Genomic DNA, 19,131 nt, shown 5'->3' with positions numbered 1-19,131 from the left:
GGTGGCTGTCAGACAACCACGAGAGGAGCTTCTGACAAAATAGCCAAGCAAAACTAGATGGTCCTCTGAGAAAGCATTGCATTTGCTGTGATCATCCATCTCAATGATCACAGGCAAGGAGGTAGGATGGCAGCATGGAGACTGGCAACACAAGGGAGAAAAGATAATACTGCGTTCTAACTCCTTACAAGGGGGACAGGGACCTAAACATTTAACAGGGCATTATAACATTAACATTTGTATTCATTTAAGGAGTTTTCGGTTTGTCGTTAGACTTGGGATTAACTTCCTTGATCCGTGTCCTGCCTCTATAATCTATATAGTCAGATATTCACAGTGTAATTCATCCAAATTTGATTGTGGCAAAACCATGTGGTGCAGTACAGGGCCCATTCGGAATGCAAATCCAGACCTTTTTCACAATATTTAATAATATCTAGGTTTTGCAGAGTAGGCTCTAAATGAGCCAGAATTTGGTGTGGGTTTCACCCTTACTGAATGCTGCCAGATGGCTGAAATCTGGGCACAGATTCTTAAAATCCAGACCCAGATTTTTCAAATTCAAACTATTTGCCTGCTTTCAGCATTAGCAGCCAACAATCAAATAGTTAAGTAACCATCAGAGGCACAAGGGTTAAGCAGGTGTACTTTCTAGCCAGCCACAGCAATAACAATAAAAAAGGTATTCTCGTGGTGATGTCCTCTGGAATCTGACACTGCCCGCTGACTAGTTTGGCTTTGCCCATTTAATGCCTTTGACATAATAAGAGGCCTTGCCCTGTTCAACACCACAAACATACATTCACATATTTGGGAAACAACTACTTTGGAGAGGTTTGACTCCACTTCCTGATGTTATCCATTGATAGTCCCCAGAAGACAGGACAAAAAACAGGCCTGTCATTTAGCGCGTCCAGGATTTGACAGTCCAATGCAAGTCAACTGGTAATGTCAGAAATCCTGTTAGAGCAGTCGAGGCATGACTTAGGGATCTATACCCAAGAAAAGGGTATTTATTTTTAAACGAACACCAAATCTTGACATGATTGGTTACTCAGCATCAGCCATTAATAATGGAAGAAGAAAACTAGCTGTAACATATACAACATGTAGGTGTCTATTTGCTGATAGATATATATATATATTTATTTATTTTTAAACATGCACTTATCATGTTCCTTAGCCTGTCAGTGTCAGCCTCCATTGGGTGAGTGTCATTGTAATGAGTAGCAGTGGTAGTGTTGCTGCAAAGGCACAGAGAAGGATGCACAGCCTATTCACATAGCCTGCTGCATTAAGTTACCTGAAAGAAATAATCTCCTGGGGCCACATCTGTAATATCAATCCACTGGCAATCTATATCGTGTCTGTAGATGTCCCAGCAGCCAACACTGATTCCTTGCTCCCCGAAATTGGCACACACAAACTGCTTTTGGCTCTCTACAAAGAGAACCCATATAAAGAATGATTAAGAACATGTGACTTTTTGAGAGGACAAATGAAAGCAATATGTCAGGTAAAGCAGTGTGTGTAATTAAACCAGAAAAGATGACACAATGCAGGTTGGGATAGGAGTTTTACACAAGAGAGAAATGAAAGGAAGGTAATATGATGCTGGAAATCAGGAATGATATTCACAAAACTTGGGTAAGAGAAATAATAAAGATAAGAGATCCATCGGTTAGACCGTAGGCAGTTGTTTTATTTCTCATCTCAATATTGAGCAAGGATATCACTACCCATATCTGTAGATCCGAAAACCTAATTTCCATAAATCATCACAAATAAAAATATATATGCCTAACTCCCAACATGTTTTAAGACACTCTATACCAGGACAGTAACCATCACCATTTTTTGTCAGAATCTGTCTAAACTAGTACATTTTAGAAGGATGTCCAGAAGCAGGCAGAAAGAGTAGAAAGGTGATAAAAGTTATGAACAGAGATATTAGGGGGTATGGAAATTAGGTCGAGAAAGACATGACGAGTCTGGGATAAAAGCAATTGGAGCACAGAAGAAAATACGGGGTTGTTATTAACACCATTTACCCATTACTCTAATATAAGATCTGGTGCCAGCACACCATATTGCTCACCTGATTCACACTCTGAGTCTTCCAGACAGAAACTGGCCTTGTGGCCCTCGGCAACCTTGGTCCCATTTAAGCTCAACAAGTCATAGTGAGTGAACACTTCCATGCTGTGATAGTGTCTGCATGACAGGAGAGAGAAAGTGTGAGCAAAAGAGGCTATTCAGGACTGGAAGAAGGTCTCACCCCAATATGGCTCCAATCTAACAATTTTCTTTCAAATAGCTGGTTGTTGCTAAGATAATGTACATAAATGAGGGCAAATAGTCATAAAAGGGTCGCATTGTATAATTTGTCCATTTCCATACTTTGCAAGGCATTCTGTATAAAGCTGGTGTTTGGTTTGCCTTATGATACCTAAGATATAGTATATTTTATGTGTAAATGCCAAGAAATAAAAGTTAAACTAAGGCCATCACAGGCAAATCAGAGAGTTTGTTTTAAGAAGTCAGTTTAGGGGGCGGGGCCTGACATGTCGTATGATCGGACATTGCTTGAGCTCCAGGAGAACACTCTTTCACCATAAATTTGGCTTTACATGACCCTGCTAACACACCTGGAACTCTCACTCAGCATGTTTTGAAGCCGACATTGCTACAGCTGCTGGACGGCCCGATCTTAAAGGGACACTATAGTCACCTGAACAACTTTAGCTTAATGAAGCAGTTTTGGTGTATAGAACATGCCCCTGCAGCCTCACTGCTCAATCCTCTGCCATTTAGGAGTTAAATCCCTTTGTTTATGAACCCTAGTCACACCTCCCTGCATGTGACTTGCACAGCCTTCCATAAACACTTCCTGTAAACAGAGCCCTATTTAGGCTTTCGTTATTGCAAGTTCTGTTTATTTAAGATTTTCTTATCCCCTGTTATGTTAATAGCTTGCTAGACCCTGGAAGAGCCTCCTAAGTGATTAAAGTATGTGATTAAAGTTCAATTTAGAGATTGAGATACAATTATTTAAGGTAAATTACATCTGTTTGAAAGTGAAAACAGTTTTTTTTTCCATGCAGGCTCTGTCAATCAAGCCAGGGGAGGTGTGGCTAGGGCTGCATAAATAGAAACAAAGTGATTTAACTCCTAAATTACAGTGAATTGAGCAGTGAAATTGCAGGGGAATGATCTATACACTAAAACTGCTTTATTTAGCTAAAGTCATTTAGGTGACTATAGTGTTCCTTTAAGGCCTGACTGTACTGGAGGTGGCTGATCCCTCAGCACAAGTTTTAGTTGGACCCGCGGTGGACTACACGATCTTCCCTCCCCCCCCCCGCCGGCGAGGGTTATCCCGGCACCCCAAGCAACCTACCATCATCCAGGGCTGGCCTGAGAACATCCAGCAGAAATCAGGAGGCCTAGGTCCAGCACCCAAAATGACGTCGAAGCTCTACCTCATGAGGCATGTTAGGCCTATTGAAAGCTCCCTGGCAGCATTCGATGCTATGTGTGCAGCCTGTTGCTGCCTGAAGCAGCGTGCAGACTCAAGCCTGCAGCAAACAACCGCAGACCAAGCAACACGTGCCAGCACCGGAGCTGCCACATAGATCCATGGAGGTGAACTGCTCTCAACTAAGACAGAGCCCTCCATGCATTGCGGGGGTAGCGAGCCGGGAGTGGGGAGTCACGGCATGCCCACCCCATCCTGACCAAGCAGAGGAGACACCCGAGAGGAAGGAGGCATCGGGCCCAGTGTCCACCTTGCTTTGACCCCCCATCAGCGAATAGGACAGTCCAGAGACAAGCAGGCTCCAACACACCTCCACAGAGATCCTGCTGACTCTCTCTAAGGGACACCCATAGCCAGTACCCATCAGGATCCCCTGGCACACCGCTGGAGTCCGCCTCGCAGAGGCATTGGCTGAGTGACTCACTTAATCTACAGTCCCTCATGCATATCTAGCCTTGTTACCTTATCTCTTGTCTACTATCAAAAGTGCAGGGCATCCTGACGTGTCAGGTGTATGATTATACTATAGGTCCTATGTCTCACCAAAACTGGACTATCTGCCTCATAGGAGTATATGATGAGCCAGGATAGTTCTTATAGACAAGTTTGCACTCCCTCCTCGGCACCCACGGTGTATCGCCCTATCGCCATGGCTCTACGTTTTCTAAGCCTACCTTATTGAGTTGGGGGACACTATACCCAGCCTAACAAACATGCACCTATGCTTTACCAAAGATAATGTTGATGTTTTATTTCTCATCTATGTCGTGCATCACCGTCTATCCTCACAAACTATATGCATAGATTTAACTTGTACATTACTAAAAACAGTGCATTTTCTCTTGATATTTTGTCATATCGTTTTGACTTGCATTATTGTAAATTTTCCCACAAAATATCAAGCAAAGCTTGTATACCTTTTTATGCACTACAAAAACAAAGAAAGAATTATAATAAAATAAAGTCCGTTTATTTCTACTGTGTGAAATCATGCAGTTAATTAATTTAGATGTTATGTTCTGCCCTAATTATCCTATGTTTTATGATGGATAGAGAAAAGTCGTGTCATACTATATAAGCAATGAGTCAGACTGAATGAGTCACTGTACTTATGTTCATTTTTCCAGACTACATGGAGAACTGGAACATAGGTCCCCTGGCCTTAATAATATGGTCTTGCAAACTGATCTTAACAGACAGACAAAGAAACCCTGCTGCAAAATCATTTGGAAAAATAGCATTCATTTTATTAAAGAGGTACATTGTCAGCATAGTGTATTCAGGAGTAGGTTAGGTTTGCGGAGGCTATAAATTCCAGGAATTCCTACACGATGAGCGAATACTGTCTTACAAGAATAAGGAACTCCAGAAGCCTAGTGGTAACAGTATTCAGGCATTCAGTAGAAGACAGAGACGGATTTCTGTTGTCTGGCTCCCTACTCGGAATACTAGGAAATGTAGTTCCTTCTATATTTCTGCTGCTACGCATTCGATAAATATTCTAGTTGCAGTTTGTTGTGGTCTTGTCTGTTTGAAAGTCACACAACTCCTGGTGCCCCTTGATTATGATATGGTTCACAAGGTGTACCATCCTTTTATACACCTCTCCTGTTAGTGTGTTAAACCGGGAGATCAAAATAAACATTTTAGCCTTTCCAATTAGGGCTGGCATATATTTCCCTATGCTAATTGAGTTAAGACAGTTGCAACTAAAAAATATTTACCTTTAGTCGTGCAAATGGTAAGAATGAGATAACATTGTAAATGGTTGCAAGTTACATATACAAAAATGACACATTAGAACAGCATAACATTTGTATGACGCACACTGGTTTTTGTGATGTTAGGGGTCAGGGGTACAGTAGAGTAAGGAGCTAAAAACCCAACCGTTGCCTCTCGCCCTAAAGCTTTTGTAAATACACTTCAGGGTGTAAAGCCGTGTTTAGTTGTAGATAGGGCCCATCTTAGCTGTGCTCTGGATTGTCTGAAGTGTTCCCGTGTCGGGTGCCGAATGTCAGGTTTAGGACCCAGAGTATCTGCGTCATTATCGGCACACTAAGCTCGGCTATGTATCGGTGTAAACTCAATGATCGTGGGCGTGAGCTTAGGTGTGGTGAGAGTGCTTAAAGCCCCTTGTGTGAATCTGCAGGTGTCGGGATGGGGTACTCAGAGGCGTATAGTATAGGAGGGGTTCGGTCATCTCTTAACGGGTCCAGCGCCCACTATCTGCCACACATGGGTGGGTCATTAGGCTATGTGGTATACTCCGTGGGACCCGGGTGTCGTGTCCTGTCCCTCCCTCGCATGGTCTCCACATCAGTGCTGAGGGAAATTTTATTTATTTATTTTTTTGAATATGTTTATTAGAGTCGCAATAGGCAGACATTGTACGGATCGGTGAAAACAACACATGGTTGCCTGCTCAGAGGCATATAAGTCAGAATAGGCAAGCAAGAAAGTAGATTGGATGTACATTGACTTTGCAACTTGTGGTACATCAAGGGTATTTGACAGGTATATATATTTTTTGTCAATCTTTCTTTTATTGAGGCATACAAAGTGGGGTACAAAATAAAGAGAGGGAAATGCAATAATGGTTTACAACGGAGGGTTCGTACATCATTAATCTGAAGAAACTACATTTCCTGAGTAGCGATGCCTCATTTGTTTAAAAACATTTTTTTGGCTTGTTATGTAGCAAAAACATATTATAACCAGAAGCAATGCCTGTCTAGGTAAACTATTAAAATAGAGAGTCAGTAGGCTATATAACATCGTAGACACACATTAGGTGATTAAATTGTCAGGCTTAACATTCAAGAATATTGCAAGCTAGATAACTATCTGAATACTCATCAGTAGGAAAAACAATTTGTAAGGAGGTATCTATGCTAAACGTGCATACAGTGGTAGCTGTGCTCAAGGCTAGACAGATATGGCTGTGTGAGTTTACTAAAAGCTTACATTTATACTTTACTGGGCATACGACAGGTGTATACATATGTAGGTTGCTAAGCTGTGTAGGTTGAGTGTATTCTCTGAGCCTCACTGTGGCAAGAGTAAGCTAAAAGGTTGTAACGATTAATCACTATTAAGTGGATAAGAGGATGCAACTGGGGTACTTTTGTCCTTGGGGAAAGAGAGTCTCTGCGTTGTAGGCAGGGTCGCGGGCTGCAATCCGGGTTGCATCAGCCAATGCCCGTTCTGGATGCCTTGATTGCGTTCCCTGGAAGGCGATTCCGGGGGTTCCTGTGGGCCCAGTCTGTGTTGACAGGTGGATTCAGTGGCACCTCTATGCTGTGATTCAGAGCCTCCAACGGGTGTCAGTGTGGACATGCTCACCGCGATCCGGTAGGCGGCTGCAGCCGCAGAGGGGCCCCGAGTGCCGCGCTGGGCTCTGAGTCTCCGGCTCAGCGGGGAACTTGCTTGTGGGGCCTGTGCGGTACTTAGGTTCCTGCGTGGGTGAGGTCGGGTGTTTGCGCTCGTGCGCCCCTACGCCCGGGTAAAGTTTCCTGCTTTGCTGGTCGTTTACTGCTGCCCCACCAGGGCAGTTGTTCTGGGGGCCCTCAGCATGGCGTCGTAATGGCGGCGTCTGGTGGCCGGGCGAAGCCATGCGGCCACTAGTCTCATAGCTTGAATGTGTGTGGCTCCGCTGTTGCGGAGTATTGCCCAAAAGCTTGTACAGAGCCGATCTAGCGCTGCCATGGGCTGGAGTGATGGCTGGGTGTCTGTACCTTTCGACTGGGGCCTGTGCTGGGCCGCCATCTTGGCTGTGCCTTGGCTGTGTTGCACCCCTACAGTCTGCGCAGCCCGTCCTCAAGTGTGCTTGGAGTGGCTGGAGAGGACCGGGATGACCCCCACCGGTCCAGAGAGGGCGGGGGGGGGGAGGTTGTGTCTGTCGCTTGTGTGGTGCACCCCTAGCTTGGGCAGTGCACCCTAATATGTCTGTGGGCTTTTTAATTGCGGGTTCTTCGTTTGATTTTGCCCGTCGGGCAGGAGCTCATGCGGTCCGTGTCCACTCCGCTTGGCGGTCAAGCTCTGCCCCCCGTATTTGACAGGTATATTAACGCATTATACAGGCTTTTTAGTCATAGCTTTTTATAAACATGTTATTAATTAAATTAAGTGTACATAAACTTTGCAAGATTTGTTTTTGCTTTAGAGAAAACCTAAAAATCTACTAAACTGAGGGTAATTAACCAAGAAAATGTGTCAGTACTGTGCCAGGTAGCATCGCGCCTAGCTTAAAAGCTCTTTGTATATCTAGCTGACGTGGAGAGAGCATGTTAGCGTGAGCGCGGCTTTAACACTCCTAGGGTGTCAAACGTTTAACGTAAGGGGCATATTCGTTTCTTCGCTATGGCGCATTATTATTTGATATAGCGATCTGGTTATCAAGTATGCGGCAAGAGGCAACTCCACAGCCCATAATGCAGCAATCAATTACCATGTATGCAGCATCACTCTCAGTGCATAGACCGCGTATTTGATATGATATAGTATCTAATGATTACATGTCTAAAAATTTTATAGCATAAGCAAATAATAGAAGCTTTTTAGTCCTCAAAAACCGCAGAACTTGGAACAGAAGCTTAACGTGCATAAGGCATGATGCTGCAGATTGTACCGCTTATATAATGCTTTTCAGGTAAGTAGTAATGTCTCTCACTGGTTTCAGGGCATTTTTCAATAGCTGTCCGATGAGGGTCTCCCCTGGTTCGGCCGCGGTGAGTCTCCCATGCTGCCAGGACTCCATCTGTCCCCCCCCGGGCTGGTCCCAACCCAGCATCTGAGTCCTCCGCAGCGCTGTGGGCACTCGGGGGTTGAAGCAGATCACTTGACTCCCCACACCTAGAGTCCGTGGGCCACCCACTCCCTGCACCTCCCCATCGCAACCTCAGACCCAGCAAAGCTTGTGCCCCGGTGTCTCTCCTGTGCTGGCCACATACTTAGGGCCGGTGCGCGCCGCTCCCGGCCACTGGTCCGCCGCGCTGTCCCGCCCCACCGGGTTCGCGGCAGCAGGGACATAACTCTCTGGGGACCCCGCAGACCCAGAAGCTTGGGCACTCACTTTTCCTGCCGGCCGGAATCTGCCGCAGGGGGTCCATCGGGCGCCCCGCAACACCAGGTTCTGCTCGGTGAGCAATCTTCATAGGGCCCCTTGCTCTGACCTTGCAAAGACGTCTCGGTCCCTATCAGGGTGCCCCCTCAAATGTGGGCTTCCTTTCCCTAGTTTCATTGTTCTTGTCAGCTGGCTGGCCTGCCAGTACTCGGCCATTGCCAGTTTAGGTGGTTAGCACACCCCGCTGCGGCCCGTGTCGCCGCCATGTGGCCGGGATAACCCCCGCCGACCATGAGGGGGGGAGCAGGGCCGCGCCCCGGGCCGAGGTCCCCCCATGCCTGAAGTGCTCTTCGAGTGGTGGGGTGATGGTGCACCTTTCCGCGGTGCCATGCTGCTGGCAACGGATGCCTATGTTCAGGAGCTGCGTGTAGGCCGGGCTCGGTTCTCCCCGCCTGCTCTCAAGCAATAAGGAACGTGCGGGTAGCTGGCGTGTACCGGAGCCTCTCCTTCGTCGGAGGGCGATGCGGATTTCGCTTTTAAAGCAGTCTGGGGCCGTAGAAAGGCTGTTTCTTGAGGTTTAATGCGGGAGCCCATGTAGATGGCGGCCAGTCGGCCCGGCCCCGCCCCCCTGAGGGAAATTTTTATATATTTTTTAATAATAAAATTGAATAATGTAAATCTCTTATTAACTCTTTTTCTCTCTATATAGTCTTATTTATAAACCTCCCTTCTCCTTCCCTTTCTGGTCTCTTACAATACAGTATATATGTAAGTGCGTTTACGTTTGTTCCCAAGCGTTCATTTAGTGCTTGTTCGGGTTTACATGTGTCCGCACACAGTATCAATAAAGTTCATCTGCGCATGTGAGAGGTGATGTCAGGGCACATAATGTTTATTTTTGTGTTTGCCCTTGTTCACGCATGTGCACGTGCACTGAGAAGACGTGCAAATCTGCTCTTGGAAAAGTTGTGAGGTTATTTTATTTTGGTTGGTTTAAATGATTACGCTATGGTATAGAAATCTATATATTAAGTGGTAAAGATATAATTGCACTTGTGACTTGTGTGTGTGCAGATTGTCTATAGCACACACAATGTACAGCGCTACGGAATTTGCTGGCGCTATATAAATAATAATAATAATTTCTTAAGCCCCTCCTAAACAAAACATCAACACCTGATGGCAATTAGACATTTTTCAAATTGTACAACACGACTGAGACGGCTTGCTTTGTCATTCCTTACAGATAAAGGAAAATACAGGACACTCCTGTGGTAGGAGTACTGCACTGCACACAATATTATTAAACTCAATACAAACTAAATTGAACAAGGAACAAACTTAAATAGACTTCACGGTCCAAATTTAATGTACATAGGTGAATTAAATCTGTTTCAAAAGTGTATTTAAATATGCCCTGTGCACCAGCATTTTAAACACAACACTGGTTAAATGAGACTCTAAGGTGTTAGTATCAACTAGTAATGACTCAATTTGTTGACATGATATACTATTAAATTTTATCGTTTGACCAAAAATAAATATATAAGGGTGATAATTATAAAAAAATAATAATAAATATTTTATTTGTCATTCTCCAGGGTCCAGCCAAGATTGATCACAACTCTGACCTTTGGTTTTAAAAGGTATAAAACCTTTCCAAGACATAGGGCTCAAGTCCAAGTCAAGTTTCGAGTCACTGCTTTCAAAATCTAAGTCAAGTCACAAGTCTTCTTTAATTATGTTCAGTCGAGTTGTAAGTCATCAAATTTGTGACTTAAGCCCAAGTCACGCGACTCAAGTCCACATCCCTGCTGCTCGTTCAGATTTTTTGAATGAGTGGAGACTGGGTGAAAGTTTTACGGAGAAGGGAAGGGAGTTCCACAGAAGAGGTGCAGCCCTGGAGAAGTCTTGGAGGCGAGCATTAGAGGTGGGAATACGGACAGAGGATAGACGTAGGTCTTTGGCAGAGCGTAGGGGCCTTGACGGCGCATACTTGTGTAATAGGGAGAATAGGTAGGTTGGAGCAGCATTATGTAGGGACTTGTAAGCAAGCACCAGAATTTTAAATTGAACCCTATATTTAACTGGAAGCCAATGCAGGGACTGACAGAGTGGGGAGGAGTTGTAGGTGCGAGCGGACAGGAAAATGAGCCTCGCCGCTGCATGCATTATAGATTGAAGCGGTGCAATCTGGGAACACGTAAGACCAATGAGAAGGGGATTAAAGTAGTCAAGGTGAGAAAGAACAAGAGCATAGACCAGCACCGTAGCCGCATCCAGGGTTAAATAGGGGCGGATGCAAGCTATGCATCTCTTCTTTATATAGACAGTTGGGGGAAGGAGCAGTGCAGGAGAGGAAGGAAAGTCTCTATGAGTAGAGCTATGATAAATTGAAAGGGTGGGTAGCAGCCATGTCCGAAAATGGCCGTGCTGCTAGCAGCGAACAGGTCTCCTTATACTGCAAACAAACATGAGCAGTCCACTTCTGCCTGTCTGCTAGACTAGCACGCATAACTGTCTTGATGTATGTGGCATATTACAATAAATGTTCCTGCAATGTTGAGTAACAGTCAGTCAGTGATAATATCCTGTAAGGTATCAAAGTATATTTAATCATAGTTTAGAATCCGCCTTAAAGTTGGCTAAGCATCATGGGAGATGTATTTCAGAAACACCTGGGGCACCAAGGATATCTATACATGCTCCTCTGCGTATTTTTCCATCTATTTATGTCCTATACTCCTATTGTCCTTCACCCATAAAACATATGGGAACCATATGCTGTAGTTGCCTATAGAAAATGATGATGCATCACTTGTAAACATGCTTAATATGGTGATTATAACCATAATGACTTTAAACCTCATAGCAAATATTCAAACCCTCTACAATACAGCAATCTCAACTATTAATAACACCTCTCTAAACCTTCTGTGTCCTGAGTTCACCTTATAAATCACAGTTCTGTGCAGTCCAAGGGGTGGAGAGCTTCATGTACACTGAGTGGTCTTTATTTCAACACTGTAATCGCACCCCTTCCCTTCTGTCTGGTACACTACCTTACTGGTATATATAATTAGAGGTCAGATACGTCTTGGAATAGCACCTGTGCTATATTAAGTTTTATTTTGACCTGTTTGTTTGTAAAAGATTTTAAATTTAGATGAGCAAATCTAATTTTGATCACAAGCATATAAATGAAGAGGTGGGAAAGGAACTGGAATTGAGTGCTTACAGAGAGAGGTTTTCATAGAATATATCACTTAAACTCTCTTAGTCTAGTCTAGTGTTCATGAAAAAATTATAAAAAGAATACAATCAGCCTATTTTTACACCTATAATCTACAAGACTAATTGCCTTGTGAATCATTACCTATGGAGATCTATTGAAAATTTTCAGAGAGAAAAAGAAAGTCCTCTTTCAGACTTTAAACATTACCTGGGGGTTCTGGGAACCCCAGTCAATTTATTCCTCCTGCGGGTCCACTATGAATAATTCTACATCTAATGTTTTTATAGGTCACAGAGGTGGGTTGAGGACAACTTTAGCTATTGCTGACCACTAGATGCTTTAGTTAAATTTTCCTTTTCTCCCTTTTAAAGGACACATATAGAGATTCTTAGAACGCTCTTATCTTAAAGGGACTGCAACTGTCATCATCAGGGCTTGCAACTGCAACCTTCAGGGGGACTTTAATATCTTTCATCCTCAGGTAGCACGAAGTATTTACCCTGCTGTGGAATGAATAGTGTATAATGTAGCCTGGTTCTGCAGTATTCTCATTCAGGAAGGGAACAACGTTTTTAGCAAGGTATTAATATTTCACATTGTAATATTATAGTGTATGAGGAAATGTAATCAACTACACTATCCTTATAATAATGTAATAAAATGAAGAAATTACTATAACAAAAAAGTCAACAGTATAAAGGGTCATGCTCACCGATGACACTCGTGCCACACCCATGTGTGGCGCCCATTCTTAGGCCTGAAGTCAGCCTGTCCGTTGTTGTGTATCTGTGAACTGAAGCGTAGGAGACGACGGACACCAGTAGTAGGACTGGTTTTGTCAGCTGAAGATGAGAGGCAATGTTCCTCATGGGCGCACTGCAGTATGAACATGGGTCTGTCCTCCAGATATGTGGTCTGCTCCACCAATTGGGCATTCAGGACAAGATCAGAGGCAGCTGAAGAAAAGAAACAAAGCTGTCAATGAAATGTCACAGGTGTATTTATGCCTATTACATTACAGGTACCTAACTTTCACTCAGGGATGCATTGACTTATTCTGACTTGTATGGTTTCAGGATGTGTGTTTTATAACCATTTTTAATTAGTGGGCTGTATCATTCCCTAGCTATAGAAACTGAATATAACTTTGTTAAGAGACAAGTTCTACCCTCTTTCCCCCTCTCCTTTTCTCTTCTTTCCTCTGTCTCTACCCCTCTCCTCACAATGCCCCATTTCAGGCCTGCCCCGCTGAAGCTTTGGTCCAACAATGTTCAAGGCTTGAATGTACCAAAAAAAACGTACTCCACTCATGCGGTCACTAAGAACACAGAGGGCGACGGTAGTGTTCCTACAGGAAACACATTTCAAACTACCCCCTGGGTTTCTACACAAACCACAGTGAATCGAAAAAAATCAAAAGTGGCAATCTTGTTCGCCAGGACAATCCCATTCCAATGCACCGACACTTTAGCAGACCCAATGGGTAGATACCTCACAGCCATGCTACAACACATGGGATTTGGTCCCCACTTCCGAACATGGGTGTCATTGCTATACATGACACCAACGGTAAGGGTACGAGTTAATGGCGCTCTCACCGTACTGTTCCCTGTCCCAATTCTGTTTGCCCTCTCTCTAGAACCATTTCTGGAGGCAGTCAGACAGGAAGGGGGATTACGGAGTTTCATAGAAGACATGTGGAGCACTGGGTAGCGGCCTACACCGATGATATACTTTTCTTTCAGGAGAACTTATTGGTCTCCCTCCCCAACCTCTTGAAACTTTTTGAGCGGTTCGGTCAGATTGCCAACCTCAAACTGAATTTGGAAAAATCAGAAGCTTTGGCCATCACACTCCCACAAGACCTAGTATCTCATTACGACCACAATTCCACTTTAATTGCAACTACACCAAAATTCATATTTGGGCACGTGGCTGCCTAAAGACCTGTCGCCAGTGAATTTCGTCCCCATTCTGATCGTGCTGCAAACCGATATGCAGCGTTGGACGGGCCTTTATATCTCGTGGTTTGGCCGCATCAATGCAGTTAAGATAATTATCTTACGACGTCTCTTGGATCTCTTCCAGGCCCTACCAGTAGTAATCCCTAAAGCCTTTTAACAACCACTATCCGTAACTTTGTCTGGAACGTTAAGGCTACTCGGATACGTCAATCCCAGTTGATACTCCCGAAACACTCCGGTAGGGTGGGCCTTCCATCCATATCCACGTATTATCAAGCCACACACTTGTAAAGGATAATAGACTTGCATGTCCGATGTCCAACAAAACTCTCTATGGAGACCCAGTATGCATGAGGCGCCACACCTGCGAGGTTATGGCTCGGTGGGGCTACGCTGGGGCAGCTGCATACTAGCAACCCAATGATAGATGCAACGATGTGGGTGTGGTGCTCAGTCAGATATGCGCGGCAACTGACAATGACACATTCCCTGCGCTGACCCCATTGGTGCACAACCCTGCCCTGGCGGATGGCCTAAAGTCTACTGATTTAGCAGGGTTTCAAGGCTCAGACTGGATATATCGGGAGAGGCGAATGCAGAACATCTGTGGGTAAGTAATCAACTGTAATTTAGTAATTTTTTATTCTAATTGTTTGCCCTATATAAGCTTCTTCATTGTAAGTGAGATGAGTATCCTGATGAAAGCTCCCAAGCGGAGCTGAAACGTTGATGTGTCTTTCCTCTGAATAAAGAAGATTATACTTTGAAAAGCCCAGGAGTGCCGGTATTTTTTCACTTTATATATATATATAAACCAATGGTGCTCAGACACACAACTTAAAGCCCTTTCAGTCCTGATCCCTGATAGACAGCCAACCGCTATGGAGAGATTCCGATATCACCAGATACATACTTACAATGCATCAACTAAGGGCCGACAACAATTTCATAGATCACACAGTTTGAGACCTACTGTACGGCTAGAGAACACTTGCACGGGGGGAGGAGAGGCTCTCTATGCCCTACTAATGATGGGTGAAGATAGCCGACCACAGACATACTACACCACATAAACTCTGAGACCCCGAAGCTCGCTGGCATTGTGGCGGGGACATCGGGACCGGCTTATATATATGGTGGTCATGTCCGGTGATTGCCCCATTATGGAAAATGGTTAACACAAGAATCTGTGAAGTCACTGGAGCTGATCTCCCTCACCAGCCGCTTCCCGTGCTCCTTCACTACACAAACAGCATGGTAGCCACTTACAAAAAGAATCGCTAACCGTACACTTACTTATGGCCGCGAAGTCCGTGATCACAACTCACTGGAAGCAAACAGGTGCACCAACCTTCCAACAATGGGCACTCACCATTTTACGAACCCGAAGCGACAGATGGGAAATTGAAGGCAAATCCCTACACGAACCGGTGAGGTAAAACACTACGACACTAAGAGGGACGCCACTCACAAGACCAGACTAATAGACCTGATAGTACAGATCAAGACATAACTGATCTTGGTAACTATATTGATGAAACCCCAAATAGTGCAGGAGGGGTAGAAGGGGGAGAGAAAGGGGGGAAGAAATGCTTTTTTTTCTGTTTCTCCTTTACCTCACACGCTCCCTCTGATCTCTCACCCCATCTATCTCTACCACTCCCTACTCCTACATTTGTAATAAAACTTACAAAGCCAGAACCTTTGAACGGTTCACAGAAGGCCAATGCAAGCAGAGAAGTCCACAACCCCTAAGTAAAGGTTTGCACTCGTGGTGCACCAAGGTTGAACCAGGATTTACTTGTCTCACTAGTTATAGAATATGTGTATGCAAGGAAAGACATAGAAGGAAAAGAGGTACATCAATACTCTTCAAGGTAAAGGTATGCTGCTTTAATTCTAAAAAAAAAAAAAAAAATGAAACAAAATGTCTGACTTGGCACTTCAATTACTTAAAAATAAAAACCTGTGACTATAAATGGCAAAAAGTCGCTGCAGCCCACCAGAATGTTCTATTCTTTTACAGATCCTTCTTTCTTTTAGATCTGAATTAATGTTTGTTTCTTGTCACACATTATTATTACTTGTGTGGTCCACTTACTCTCTGCACAGGACACTCCTGCAGCAAATCGTCCTCCCCCTTTTGGGCAGTTGATGTTTGCTCCATCGTGCCTGCAATGTGACAATGACATCTCAGTGCCAGAACACTTTACTCCGCTCATGATGACATCATCTGCAGATACATCGCCTTGCCAATACCAGGTCTCCTGCAGGGAAAGAGAAAGTGTCTGGTATTTGCACTATTGTTCAAGAATATAGAGTGGTGGTTGGAAATGTTGACAGAAGGGAAGACTTTAATTTTTGCATTGCAACAATTTTTCCATTACTTTGGCTAGCACAAATAGTAACAAACACACTCACTGATGCATCATATAAATGATACATGAATTGTGAGAAAGCACCCAAATTGACAAATTGCTAAATAATCACCACTGAGTTAAAGCTGTGGAATATAACACAGATCTAGACCATGTAACTGCTGCTCACATTCTGTAGAACTGGATCTATTTATCTGCAACAAATATGAATTATCTAAATACCAATTACATTGAAGTAGACCATTGTAAATTAAATTTGATTACAGGTGATCAGACCCAGTTCATATTAAATATATCAGAATTGGAACAAATAAGCATGGAAATTCACTAAAGTGTGAGTTACATGATGACAAACTAAAGGGCAATGGCAGGGTGCCAACAAGCCAGCATAAGAATTGGAACGAACATGAAGAATATCAAAATAAGGGTAATATTAAGATGTGGCCTAGCCGATATCAAGCAATAAAATGAACAGTAACTTATTTAAAGCAATTATTCACAGTAGCATTATTAAGGTAAAACCAGGCAACATTAAGGTGAAACTAGCCAATTAAAGGGCAGTACGAAGGTAAAGTGTGCCAATATAAACATGCAGGATTAAACTAAAACTAGTCAGTATAATTGACATTATCAAGGTAAACTAGTCAATACAAGGGGTTGGATAAAGGTAAAGCTGGCCAATAGAAAGGGCAGAATTAAAGCAAAGCTAATCAATATGGGAACCTAGACTGAATAGTCCACATATTGGTTAGCTTTAAGATTACTCCTAGGAAACAATCCCTGAAGAAAGAATAATGGTGGCAGATGAGTTCAGCTTATCCAAAACACATGTGGAGAAATATTTTACTACTGCTCCATAAGGTGTGCATTGTAAAGCAAACGATATTCATGAAAGCACTCACACTTTTGGGGGCAGGAACCAAGATCTCAACCTTCAGAACCACATTTACAAGTAATACATAATGTTTCCAACATTCCTGTCACTTTTCTATGTTTCTAGTATTTATGACAATTTGAGGGCATGGGTAGACAATTTGGTCTGTTTCGAGAGGCTCCAATTCGAGGCAGTTTGCCTTTTGCATTATAGTGATGATACATTTAATTACTACTGCCATTCATTATCCAAGTTGAGTGAATTCATTATCTAGTTAAATGTGGATATGTATTACTACTCTCCACTCACCTGAAATGCATGGCTAGCAAAACCTAATCCAAGTTGGCGACACACTATCATTGCCTCCATTGTGCTCCAGTTGTCACTGCACACCGTTCCCCACTTGAGGGTGCCATTGTTCTCCATCAGCACCTCTACCCGCCCTTCACTGGGATTGCGTCCACCACTGAGACGCACCTTTTAAGAGAAGAGAACGGTCAACATTGTGTATGTTTTATGGGAAAGACTCATACAAAAGGCTGGTTAAAAAAATATATATTTTTAAGGGTCATACCCTGTGTAGAAGAAACATAGATGGACAATAATTGTACCTGGTTTTGGAAGCCCATTGCTGGTACATTGCACCTAACAGATGCATCTTCCTCATGGTTACATGTCGGAGAGTGAGCATTAAACTTGCAATCTATGAGCGACTTCTCAAACCCGTTACAGCAAACCTCACTCATGTGGATATTGCCCATTCCTGAAATGACATAGGAGTAAACTCAGTATCCTGACTTGTGCTATCTGCATGTATGATTCTATTGTGTCTAATACTAGATCTTATCTTCAGAAGATTTAGATAGGTAATAAACATGCAAGGGTTATGTACTTGGAAAGCTTTCCATGGCCTGGAAAACAACAAAATTAGTAAAATATTTTAGTATTTATAATTTTAGGGAAAGACGGATATGGCAGGCAATAAATATATTAGGTAGTAAAGTACAACTGGTACACATTTCTGCAGAAAGGGGAGTTATAGTGAGATGGTAAGTAGAAGGAGCAGTAGTGTATTCTTTACAGATATCAAGTCTATTAGAGGGCCATTTTACTGGTAGATTCAAGGTTATCTCTAGAACTTTGCTGATGAATACTGGTTCTGGCAGCACGTAAAAATGCAATGTTTTCAAACCCTTAAGGTAAGGGTAAAGGTAAGCATAAGAGTTAAAGGAGTTAGGGTTAAAGGTTAGGATAAGGCTAGAGGTCATGCGTGTTAGGGTTATTCTTAGGGTTCATTGAAGTTAGAGTTAGACGTTATGCTGAGGCTTGGGGTTATGGAAGTTGGGATGTTTTCACACTACATTTTTACACTTGATGGAAATGGCAGTAATAAATATCTAAATTTCACTAGATTTACTATACCCTATTCTCAGGAGAAAAAAAATCCATGTGTAGTGATTTGCAGATGTTATAATGCTCAACAAGACACTGCATGACTCGTTAGGGGTTTACAGAGATAAAGAGGCACAAAGGTATGCCAAAGATTGTAACAACACAAAAGTACTACTATGTGGGTTTATTTGATGTGGGTAGGTTCACCCAACAATGCTACACTAAATGCAGCCACACTAAGGAATACAATTGTTAAAGGCATACTAAAGACACCAAAACAACTTAAGCTGAATTAAGCAGTTTTTGTGTATAGATCATGCCCCTGCAGTCCCACTGTTCAATTCCCTGCCATTTAAGAGCCAAATCTCTTTTATTTCTGTATTTGCAGCACAAGCCACACCTCCCCTGGCTGCAGGGGACCTCGTACACTGCCTGCATAAGACAAATGGTTTCAATTTCAAGCAGATGTTAACGTACTTTAGAAGTTTTTATCTCCTGTTCTATGAATTGAACTTTAATCACACACAGAAGTTTCCTACAGGGTCTAACAAGCTTTAACAGTGCAGAAGATGAGAAATTCTAAATTAAACAGACTGCAATAAAGGAAGTTTAAACATTAGATTTCTCTTTACAGAAACATTTCATACTCCAAAGAAGACAATCATATTAGGGATAAAGACTGATCAAA

The 19,131-nt window shown here is 43.1% G+C and overlaps 1 protein-coding gene across 1 annotated transcript in view; it reads right to left on the bottom strand.

The window, feature by feature from the left end:
- The window catches only part of LOXL2 (lysyl oxidase like 2), a 64,063-nt gene that overhangs the window by 5,458 nt on the left and 39,474 nt on the right, over positions 1–19,131 (bottom strand). Inside the window, 6 exon segments of the mRNA XM_063448510.1 lie at positions 1,304–1,440; positions 2,099–2,214; positions 12,548–12,791; positions 15,901–16,066; positions 17,361–17,528; positions 17,663–17,814. Coding sequence (XP_063304580.1) covers positions 1,304–1,440; positions 2,099–2,214; positions 12,548–12,791; positions 15,901–16,066; positions 17,361–17,528; positions 17,663–17,814 — 983 coding nt within the window.

This window comes from Pelobates fuscus, chromosome 3, assembly GCF_036172605.1.
Source record: "Pelobates fuscus isolate aPelFus1 chromosome 3, aPelFus1.pri, whole genome shotgun sequence".
Classification (NCBI taxonomy): domain Eukaryota; kingdom Metazoa; phylum Chordata; class Amphibia; order Anura; family Pelobatidae; genus Pelobates; species Pelobates fuscus.
This window is presented reverse-complemented; position numbering and strand designations above follow the sequence as displayed.